Source organism: Hakea prostrata, chromosome 5 (genome assembly GCF_041222555.1).
Source record: "Hakea prostrata isolate BN-2017 chromosome 5, UWA_Hpros_2, whole genome shotgun sequence".
Classification (NCBI taxonomy): domain Eukaryota; kingdom Viridiplantae; phylum Streptophyta; class Magnoliopsida; order Proteales; family Proteaceae; genus Hakea; species Hakea prostrata.
This window is the reverse complement of record NC_142604.1, coordinates 5,124,533-5,135,868: the sequence shown is the minus strand read 5'-3', so window position 1 is coordinate 5,135,868 and position 11,336 is coordinate 5,124,533. Positions and strand designations below refer to the sequence as shown.

The 11,336-nt window shown below is 37.0% G+C and overlaps 1 protein-coding gene across 5 annotated transcripts in view; it reads left to right on the top strand.

The window, feature by feature from the left end:
* Positions 1 to 1,014: 1,014 nt before the first annotated feature.
* LOC149014594 (phototropin-2-like) overlaps positions 1,015 to 11,336 on the top strand; it is a 46,671-nt gene continuing 36,349 nt past the window's right edge. For 3 of the 5 annotated variants that reach the window (XM_089156411.1, XM_089156408.1, XM_089156412.1), the window contains exons 1-13: positions 1,015 to 1,176; positions 1,339 to 1,402; positions 1,504 to 2,062; positions 2,493 to 2,675; positions 4,894 to 4,985; positions 5,086 to 5,368; positions 6,211 to 6,427; positions 7,119 to 7,189; positions 7,629 to 7,735; positions 7,925 to 7,974; positions 8,085 to 8,189; positions 9,586 to 9,645; positions 10,571 to 10,660. In XM_089156411.1, the coding sequence (XP_089012537.1) occupies positions 1,515 to 2,062; positions 2,493 to 2,675; positions 4,894 to 4,985; positions 5,086 to 5,368; positions 6,211 to 6,427; positions 7,119 to 7,189; positions 7,629 to 7,735; positions 7,925 to 7,974; positions 8,085 to 8,189; positions 9,586 to 9,645; positions 10,571 to 10,660 (1,806 nt within the window). In that variant the 5' untranslated portion in view covers positions 1,015 to 1,176; positions 1,339 to 1,402; positions 1,504 to 1,514. Of the gene's footprint in view, positions 1,177 to 1,333; positions 1,403 to 1,503; positions 2,063 to 2,492; positions 2,676 to 4,893; positions 4,986 to 5,085; positions 5,369 to 6,210; positions 6,428 to 7,118; positions 7,190 to 7,628; positions 7,736 to 7,924; positions 7,975 to 8,084; positions 8,190 to 9,585; positions 9,646 to 10,570; positions 10,661 to 11,336 lie in introns of all 5 variants that reach the window. The other 2 variants (XM_089156410.1, XM_089156409.1) reach the window with 2 other exon arrangements.

Below are 11,336 nucleotides of genomic sequence, written 5' to 3'. Positions count from 1 at the left end.
TGCATGCCTGCATGCTCTACTTTCTTTAGAAAGAGATGGAAGTGGGGGGAGATGTTCGGCATTTAATATCTTGGGATAGATATATCTAGGTAACCCATCTAGGAAAACTGTACCTTGTAGAAAATATTGACATAGACAACTGAACAACCCTTGGAATTTGGAGAAATTCACTGCTCAAGCTTAGATTTATCCAAAAGAGTTTCGAAAATGTTTTTCAAAATGGGTTATTTGGAGGGCTATCTATTTTTGCCATGTGGATGTGGTCCTAATAATATTTATTAAAAAAATCTAAAGGTTCTAAGCCTAACCTGGACAAGGGGGTTTGATTTTGTCTCATTAAATTTCTTTGGACCCAATGCTTAGAGGTTTTGTCTTGCGTTTGGTCACCGTTATCCACTTATCCACCCATTGAATATGAGATCAAAATTGCTTGGGTCGTGCGCATTAAATGCGCATGACTGTCAAGGCTAGATTTCGGACTATCAGATCCGACGATCCGAAATCTCGATTGAAATTGAATTTCGATTGTTGAATTTCAATAAAAGAGATCGAGATTTCGACCTCTTACGGCCCATGGTATTTGGCTTGACAATTCGTAGGACCCAAGTGAAGTCCATGTAAGATAGTCTAGAATGGAGAATACATTTGTCACTGGTCCACCAAACGGGAACCATTTATTGTCGGAGACAATTTCAACAATGCAGAAAAGAACGTAGACAAGCAAGTTTTTGTCTTTGTACAGGACATTGTTGTATTTCGCAGGGGTAGAATTGTCATTCCTGCGCTAATCACTCACTGTTTGTGTTTGTCACTGTGACGCATCGATGAACCACGAAACTTAGCAATCCAATGGAAGAGAAGAAGGATAGAAGTGGAGAAGATCGACGGCTACAGTTCGCCGGTACATGTCGACGTGTATCAACTGAACACCACGATTGGTTTATCTCCTCTCCACGTGTTCTTGTTTATCTGCATAGAAAATTTGGATCTTTAAATTGTTGAAAGAAAAAGATAAAACTGTTACCCAAAGCTTTCCAAGTAATCAATGCAAGAAATGGTCCAGTTAAGAAGATCTTCTACATGAAGAAGTACACTTTGCTGTTCCATAGAGAGGACACACTTTAACTTCTGGAGCTGCAGAATTCACTGAGAATCGTTCTTTTCAGTTGATTTCAGGTAGCATGACTGTTGCATCTTTAGTTTTCTCCATCTCGTTCTTCAGAAGATTATTTATGTTTCCAAGTCATAATTGATATATTTTGAGCAGAATCAATGGTTTTTACCAAATATTTTAATAGGTTTTTATGTATTTCCAAATCAATAATTTCCCAAGTGCAGGCAGGTGTCCTTATTTGGTGGAGGCTTCTAAGTGTGAAGAGTTCAAATTTGGAAGCTCAGAAAGGTAATTCTGATTATGATTATGATTTGCAAATGATTCATTACCAGTGCTATAACACATGATGCCCAATTCTAGTCTCTGAACCCATGAATTGTGCTGAACAGCCCATTCAACCATGGAGGCAGGAAGCCGCAGTAGTTCAGCCCAGGTGCACAAAGGAGCAGAAAGGATTTCTTCCGACAGGGAAGCTGCTTGTAAGTGGATGGCATTTGAGAGAGATACGATTTCAGAGGATGCCAAAGCAGAGCCGGATAGAGGTTCAGAAATTGATAATGGTCTCACTGAGCAGAATTTGTCTGTTCAACCTAATCAGATTTTAACTGAAGCTTCCATGGCTGAAAGGGCTGCTGAATGGGGCTTGGTAGTCAACCCAGAGTATGGAACAAAGAATCCCAAAGCAATAGGAATAAGATCATCTGGAGACGGAAGCAAAAATTCAGTTGAGAGATCAGTAGATTCTGCAAGAACATCAGAAGAATCAAATTTGGGATTTGATTCGAGGAACCCTCGGGTCTCACAAGAACTGAAGGATGCATTGGGTACACTACAGCAGACATTTGCTGTGTCAGATGCCACCAAACCAGATTGTCCAATAATGTATGCAAGTGCTGGGTTTTTCACTATGACTGGCTATTCTACGAAGGAAGTCATTGGGAGGAACTGGTAAGAATATGCTTTTTTCACTATGACTATCTGGACTTTTTCCTCTGTGTAGTTGTAAGTTTTAGGGACCTTCTTCATTACCTAAGAGCTCATGCAATCACTTGCAGTGCTTTTCACCTATAGAAGATATACAAAATTTGGATTTCCCCCCTTAAACATGGAAGAATTCTCTGGGCATCATCAATACATTTTGGGTAGTTTTGGGATCAGCTGGATTTGTCTTTGTATCCTAATATGTTACTGTAATGTATAAGGGAGTTTGTGAGGTTAGTTTTACGATTGTTTAACTTGATAAACAGCTTTTTGCTCAAGGCCTTGTTGGCTTAAGTAGGGCTTTGCCCTTTGCTTTCTGGTTGTTCTCTCTCCCTCTTTCGCTTCTCTTCTTTGGGTAAGAAATTGATAAACTGTTAAACTCTCCGTTTGGTCGCAGCCGCTTTCTTCAGGGTCCTGATACTGATAGAGATGAAGTTGCAAGAATAAGAGAATCTGTTAAATCAGGGAAAAGCTACTGTGGAAGGCTTTTGAACTACAAGAAAGATGGCACACCTTTCTGGAATCTCCTCACCATCACACCAATAAAGGATGACAGTGGAAAGGTTATCAAGTTTATAGGGTGAGCCATTTTCAGTATTTTATGTTTTGTTTTTTGTTTTCTGTTCTGTTTTCGAAGAAATCATTTCATACTATTAGTAAAAAGTTAGCTTTTCCAAATGGCTATCATGAATCTCCCTCCTTGTGGTATAGAAAAAATTAATTTGAGGACGGATTATTATTTTTATGGCAATTTTATTTATATTTTTTAAGTTAATTTTCATCTGGATCCCTGAAAATTGGTCTATGTCAATTTTAGTCTAAAAAAACTAAGGGTTGGCATTTGTCTCCCTATATTATAAAAAAAAAATCAATTTAATGACAAATTATCACTTATGACCAATTTGCCTTTAATCTTTTTTTCTGGATAATTTTTATTTGGACCCTTGAGTTTGGTCTATGTCATTTTTAATCCAAAAAAACTAAGACTTTGCATTTGCCTCCCATATACTATAAAAAATATTCAATTTAAAAACAAATTATTACTTTTATGACAAATTTATCCTTTTTTTAATTTAATTTTTTTACATACACACCCCCACCTGCCATGAAACTCGTGACTCCTCTTTTGGTTAAAAAATTACAAAAAAGTCCTAGAATTCAAATAAATTTTAAATATGACCAAAACACTCTTATATGTTAAAATGACTCAAGTGCCCCTTAGCTTATACCCTTATAAGGGTATTTTGATTATATTTTAAAACTTATTTGAATTCTAAGATTTTTTTTATAATTTTTGAACTAAAAGGGAGTCATAGATTTCATGGTAGGGGGTGTGTATGTAAAAAAATATAAATAAAAAAAAAAGGTAAATTGATCGTAAAAATGATAATTTGCTTTTAAATTGAAATTTTTTAGAGCATATGGAAGGCAAATGTAAAATCTTAGTTTTTTTGAGATTAAAAATGACATAGACTAAACTCAAGGGTCCAAATGAAAATTACTTAAAAAAAAAAAAAAAGGGCAAATTGGTCATAAGTGATAATTTGTCATCAAATTGACTTTTTTTAGGGCACAGCCGCACAAGAGAATAGATGCAAAATTTCATTTTTATTGGATTAAAAATGATATAGACCAAACCTTGGGAGGTCCTGCAAATTACCAAAAATTTTATATGATACTCTTAGGTGTGATTCCGGTGGCTGCAGCACTGGTGCAGGAAGTACAACACCAGACAGCGACCTATTTCCTCTGTAACTATTTATCCGGTGGGTGGAACCGTAGAAAGGTTGGACCTGGGGAAGCGTTTGTCCGTGACGGTTAACCATTTTGCGGCAATAGTTTTGGCGCCTATTTTTAATTTAATATAGTTGAACGGCTAAAAAACCTACATGGCAGCTGAAATCTCGCTCTCTGATACGATTGGTAACACTAGCTCTATCACTTGCACACTGTCATACTTGCCTTCAAGTTCAGGAAATCAAAAGCAAGAGAAGCAGTTGTCATCTCTACTTTTGTTAATAGTTACAATTTTCTCTTGAAGTCGCTACAATGATTGTCGAGGACTCTGCGCTTATGGTTTTTCGTGTACGCTCAGTCATGGCTGAAGGCCAGGAATGGAGTGACTACAAATATGGGCCCGTTTGTTCTTCGATGCCTAGGGTTTGCGATGCATATCGTCCTGATTATGGTGGGTTCTAGTTAAGAATGAACTGTCGCTCGAATTGATAGATTTGACTCAGGATTGCCCACTTTTGCCATCGGGGTTTCTCTGAATTTGGGAAGTTTTCACCTGTTAGGTTTCCGTAGCTGGGCTCAATTCAATCAAGTTAGTTACGTTTCCCAATTCCGCCATATCCCTATGGCTGGAGTGAAAGACAAACTCTTCATGCAGAGTTTGTACGGTGGTGACTTTGGAGTTATATGTGATTTCTGTTATAGTTGCTTCCGAACCGATAAAGTCCTATCCTTTTTACGGGTTCGGCGTTTTCATGGCCACTTGCTTGATCTTTTGGAGGTGAATTCTCGACTTGTCTTTTTGGAGTATCGGCTCCCTACCTGTTCAACGGTTTAATTTGAAATTGCCCTGCGCCATTTTTAGGGTGCTGTAATTTGCATTTAGCTATTTTCCTTCTGTGGCTGGTTTTAGAATTTTCCTTGTTTTAATCTTTCATGTTAAACGCATTTATGCTGTGTGATTGACAGTTTCCAGTATAAGTGATAAGTTCCTCCTGTTCGTTTTGTTGAAACTTCTGGTTCTTTCTCCTAAAGTGTGCAAACTACTTGAATTGCTCCTGCAGGATGCAGGTTGAGGTCAGCAAATATACTGAAGGCTTGAATGAAAATGCTTTACGACCAAATGGCTTGCCTAAGTCACTGATTCGCTATGATGGTTTGAGCACACTTCCAATTTATTCTTGTAAATGGTCGCTGTTTTTTTCTTTTTAAACCTTTGTCTCTAACGTGGATATTGATTTGCTTTGGCATGTTAGCGCGCCAGAAGGAAGTGGCCTTAGATTCTATCACAGAGGTTGTCCACACTGTGAGGCACCCACGAGCTCATACTCATGATACAGATCATGAGTCCATGGGCAAGCCTGAGGAGCCAGAGAAATTTGACCTTGATTATAATCTTCCAAAATATTCAGAAGCAGAGAAACCCTTCACACCAGTTAGGCGAACTTCTCATATGGATGCCAGAAGTGATGCATCTAGAAAAATTTCTTCTCAAGATGGAAGGAAATCTCGGAAGTCAGGACGAGTTTCCTTGATGGGGTGAGTTTTGATCTAAGATTCCATGTCATTATGGCAGGTATGAAAAAGAAAATATAAAGAAAAAATAGATGACATTCATGTTCTCCTGTGTGAGGTACTTTTCCATATCCTTTATTTGATATTCTGCTTTAAAACTTAGATCATATAGACCTTGTTTAGATGTGATACCAAGCGATGCTCAGATGTTATAACTGCTTGTCTTCCCTGATTTGGCCTCTTGTGGGGTGCAAGGTTGTTTATTTTATTTTTATTTTTTAAATCTAAGATTTATAAATTGTTGCAATCCATTGAGACATAAATCTTATTTTGACTCTTATGATAAATTCTGTTACTAAAACACCTTCTCTGATTTGGTTTGATCACTTTACTTATTTTCAGTGCTAGTTCAACTACTCTTCAAATACTTGTGGAACACCTTTTCTTGACCAAAAACTGCCAAGAACCCAAAATAATCCTGATCCAAACTATTAAGCTTAACCATATACATTGGCCTTATCAATGTTTACAAACCACCAAATTTCAGTTGAAGACACAACTTTATAGGACTCCTATTGACTACTTTCTGGTTTCAAGTGTTTCAAGGTTTCTGGACTCCTTATGTCATTAACAGGCATCCATTTGCAATTCTCCAGTGCTTTCTAGCATGTAAACTGGTGGGACTTTAATTTGCATTAGTGTATAAAAAGTCAAAACTTTTTACGGTAGGGCCAACAAATGTTCTACTGAGATTTCCAACTGATACATAAGCATAAAATTATCATCTTCATTGTTTGTGTAAATATTTATCTCTAGACTGTCTTTGTCAACATTATTTGATGCAAGATCTGATAATGTAATTACAGGTTTAAGGGACGATCCCTAAGCGTTGGTGGGAGACACGATCCTTTGCCCATCGTTGAGCCAGAGGTGTTGATGACCAAAGATGTGCAACAGACTGACAGTTGGGATCGTGTGGAAAGAGAAAGGGATATGCGCCAAGGAATTGATTTAGCTACAACACTGGAACGCATTGAAAAGAATTTTGTGATCACAGATCCTAGACTTCCTGATAACCCAATTGTACGCCTTGAGTTTCAGAAAGTATTTTTTGGCTTGTTTTTGCTAGATTAGTTTATACTTTGATGTGACATTTTCCATTGGTTTTATATCCATTTCAATTTGTCAGTGTGTGAGGGTCATCGTTATCCTTGTCCTTTCTCCCTTTGTCTTTGAAAATTTCATTAAACTTCCCCCAATATCTGCCCTGTGCGTCAGGGTTACATTCAAGGGTTGGTTGCAGGTTTACTAGAACTTGTAATGAATCCAGTTAAAAATCTAAAAGTTTGGTGAGGCTTCAAACCTTGCTGAAACCAAATTTTTTTTGGCAAAATTTTGAGAATTTTGCTTGTAAATTTTATCACCCTTTTTCTGACACCATAATGTTTCTCTTTATTCTTCTTATTTGTGTCCCCTTTGGCAATAAGTAATCTGATGATGTAGTCTACGTGGCTTTGGAAGTTCTAGTTGTTTGTATGGGTTCAAGATCTGCTTTAGTTGTAGAAAGGAAAATGCTTTTCTTTTTCATAAATATGTATTGTAAAATACTTGTTGTGCACAGTTATACCTGTATTAGTTGTTGGATGTTATTGTGTCTATTTGTCTTGAATTACAGTGTTGGATCTGATATATATTATATGCAGCATAAGTTTTTGTGTTTTGCCTATTGTGTTGTTCCTAGAAAATTGGCTCAACCTGGTGCTGTGTTCTGCAGATATTTGCATCCGATAGCTTTCTTGAGCTGACAGAATATACTCGGGAGGAAATCCTTGGAACAAACTGCCGGTATGAGATTTTCATTATGTGGTTCTTTGTATTTATAAAGATAATCTGTCAGTGAGCATGGATAGGAATATTTTGACTGTGTATGTTTGTAATTTTCTGATTGACATCAGAATTAAGTACATGTGTTGGAAGGCAGTTCCATCTATAATGTGAAGAATTTCCGTTCTAATCTCATTTCTATTGGGTTTGAAGTTGACACCTTTGCCTGGTATATGTACATTTCTATCTTTCCCTGTGTAATGCATAGGTATTATGGACTGTATGGAGTTGGTTACTGTTACTCTATAGTGGTCTGGTTTTATGAAGCCTAAGAAGTAACTTAGGTAATCTGGTATCTGCAGCCTGGCATACCAATACCATTTATAATTGTATGTTCATGTGTCTTGAGTCCCCTCTTTGTGTTAGCTTGGTATGTTCACACTTTTCATTGGCCATGCAGGTTTCTTCAAGGACCTGAAACAGATCAAGGGACTGTCTCCAAAATAAGAGATGCTATAAGAGAGCAGAGAGAAATTACTGTTCAGTTGATAAACTACACCAAGAGTGGTAAGGAAAGCCATAACTTCCAATTGTAAAACTTTCTTGTTGAAAAAGACTTTGCAACATACATGATTGTCAGATTTTTAGAATACTTTAGTTCTTCTTGTGAGTGTATTTTGAATAATTTATTTTTAATTATTTATCTCAGTTTTTTTCTTTTGATGTGCTCTACTAAATTGAACATGGAATTTACAGGGAAAAAATTTTGGAATTTATTCCACCTGCAACCTATGCGTGATCAAAAGGTAACACTGACATGTTAATTACAGATTTTTGTCTATTCCCTCATTAACACAGCCTCACATATGATGCAACTTCTTTTGATGCTTCACTGACTGTTTTAGAATGTTATTAGGGTGAGCTTCAATACTTCATTGGTGTGCAACTAGATGGAAGTGATCATCTAGAACCCCTTCGAAATCGCCTTTCTGACACGACCGAACAGAAAAGTGCTAAGTTGGTAGGCATTTTTGTTTTGTTTATCCAACTTGTTTTTATTTTGGAATTGGCAACAAAGTGAAACTTCTATTCATATAGTTAGGGCTGTCCACGACAAGGTGATTAGCGTTTCACTTATACTTGTGTACATAACAAAATGGAAAATGTTAAGTGTTTTTTTTTTTAATATGTTTCTGATCCCTCAAAATGGATGCTTATTTGGTCTCCAGAAATACTTCATCCACCTATAGAGCTCTTCAAGAATTAATGATTAATGGCAAACCACAAGTTTAATATGCAGTCTAGAGATGTTAATGAAGCCTCATTCGAAATCCCTGAACAAATGGCAATTGGGAACCACTACAAGGAATTGCTCTCACAAACTGTCAATGGATTTTTCGGTGTTCCCACCAGGCTACGTGATCCAAAGAAATCAGAGAACTTGATTACTCCAAACCTCTCAACATTGGATAAAATTATGGCTCATGTTTTTACTCTTCCTCTGTTCCTCACACATTATGCCCGCATATGCTATGCCAATTAACATGAACATTCTTCAGGTGCAATGAGTTGTGATGAACTAACCTCTTTCATGTCAGATTGTGCTTTCATTCTGATCTCCTGGCTTGCCACAGTTCTAATCATCTATATTCAATTTGAGTAGTCCTGCTAACTCCCTTAGCATCTCAGTATTTTTCTCCTCTGCACCCTTGTATCAAAAAGTGAGTTTGAGATTATGCTCTCTAGGAGTGGAGGAATGTCAGGAACATCTAAATCTATCAAAAGTCAGATTGAGGATATAGTCATTTAGAATACCTAATTATTTCCTTCTTTCTGAGTTTCCCAGGATATGACGAAAGGTGTTAACATTTTCAGCACCTTCTGTTTGGTTTTCTATTTGATTTAGGAGAACATATACGTTATGATACTGTATCATAAAAATATGAGATCGATGTCCTAGTTTTAGTGGTTAGGTGATAAATCAGTTTAAATTTCTGAGCTTAGCCTTTTGATCAACTTTAAAATTTATATTTTCAGTCATTATTTAAAACTTGGCAATATATGATTCCCTTATAAGTTATAAACATCGGTAGTTAGTTTCATAGCTGCCATTTTTACGAAACTTTCTGTAAGATGACAATGATACAACTGCAAACACAAGAAGTCCCTAATTTCCATGCTTTACATGGATTTGCATGTCATATGTCAGTGACCATGATGATTAGAGCTTGTGTATTCCGAGTACTGCTGACTGCTGACCATATGTATGGGACTATGGGAGTACTAACAAATCTCGAAGAATTTTTGATCTAGTTTTCTTTATCGTCCTTTGCCTACAAAACTGTCAGTGTTTCAGCCTAAATGGCATTTTTCATCCCCTGTGATTTTCATTACTTTGCCATTATTTCTTTTTTCAGGTCAAAGCAACTGCAGAAAATGTTGATGAAGCTGTTCGGGAGCTCCCAGATGCCAACTTGGTAAGGTACACTTTTGCCACTATGATGTGTTTGTACAGACCACAGAAACATAATGATGCGGTTACCCTTTTTTAAGAACCTTCATTTTTGCATATGTTGTAGATTGAATATTCCATTTCCAATATTTTGTTACTTTAGTTTATCTAAACTGTTTCATATAAATGAGGTTGTGTCAATCACAAGATGAAAACTGATGCTGCTTAATTTACCGGTATGGTATTATGTATTCTTTCCCAAACAGAAACATAACCCAATGTTTTGAGGCAAATATTTTCATTTGCGTGTTCATGTGCAATAGGCTGTCCGGTCTTAGGTTTGCTGTGGTCAACCCATGGGACACTTTGGGCCCAAATTTTTTTATTTTTAAGCTCAATAGAAGGCTCATATTCCAGGATAATGAATTTGGAATAATGTTCGAAGTGAGCATCTATTTGAATTGTTTTCTTGCCCTTTTTGCTCTCATGATTACCATGGCTATTTCTTACTGTAATGAATTAATTTATTATGCTTAAACCACTAGAAAGCCATGGGTTGGCAATATCTTAATTGGAATTTAATCCAAAGCTTTAATTTTAGATTGACGTTAGTACCTAAATTTGGACACAGTTTGTGATCTAGAGTTTGTATATTGATGATACCAGCTCCCATTGAGCTAAAACTATCTCTGGAAAGTTTTCAGTTATCTGTTTATTAACCTTTGCTATTTACTTTTTAGAGTTTATCTGTGATATTGTTCCTATTTCGTTTTTCTCTTTTCTTTCGGCCACTTGTTACTTACTTTTAGTAGGTTATAGCGCAAGACAAACATGCTACCCAAAGAAATCATATACCGTTGATGCCTATGTGTGTTGTGTTGCACAGTTGTCCCGTGTCCCCTGTTGTAGCTGATGTTACTGTTACTGTTGCTGTTGTGTTGTTTTTTCAGAGACCAGAAGACCTGTGGGCTATCCATTCTCAACCTGTCTCTCCTAGGCCCCACAAAAAGAACAGTTCTTCTTGGGTAGCAATACAGAAGGTAAATGTTTGTGAAAGACATTGCATTGTTTCTGCATGCTGATCCATACAACTTGAATTATCCTGCCTTTGTCATGAGTTTTTGCATGTATATTTTTATGGTAAAGCTGTTTTTTATCGTGTCCAGTTCATCTGTCATCTTGTAGGAGTTTTAATCTATCAAAGTTCAAACTCATTCAGTTCCACTATTATTTTGAGAGTTTAATCCTGGTTCTCCACAAACAACGAAAGATCAAATACAGGATCTTTCAAACCATTTAGAATTAAGGAGGGAGGGATTGACAAAAGGGTAGGAACCTTGGTGGGGAAAAAAATACCATCGAGGGCTTTTTCTCTCTCTCTCTCTCTCTCTCTCTTCGATGCGAGAGAGGAGCAAGAGGTAGAGGATGCTGATTCTAGAAGGGAAGCTGCAGCCTGGTATTAAGATTTGGTTCAAAGGCTGGATCCTTGCTCTGATTCCATGTTATGGTTTGGGGAATGATGGCTCGTCAGACCAAGGCCTAGTGATGCAGGTCCACCACCAAATTGGGCTACTTTTCCTTGGGATCCAACCCTTAATACCCGGCTGTATTACATAGGCTTCAAGGATCCCAGTTTGGAAGGATAAGGATGTTTTTACTGTCCCTGGTGGATTTTTTGGATGCTTGAAATGTATTTATGTTTTATGTTTGTTGGCT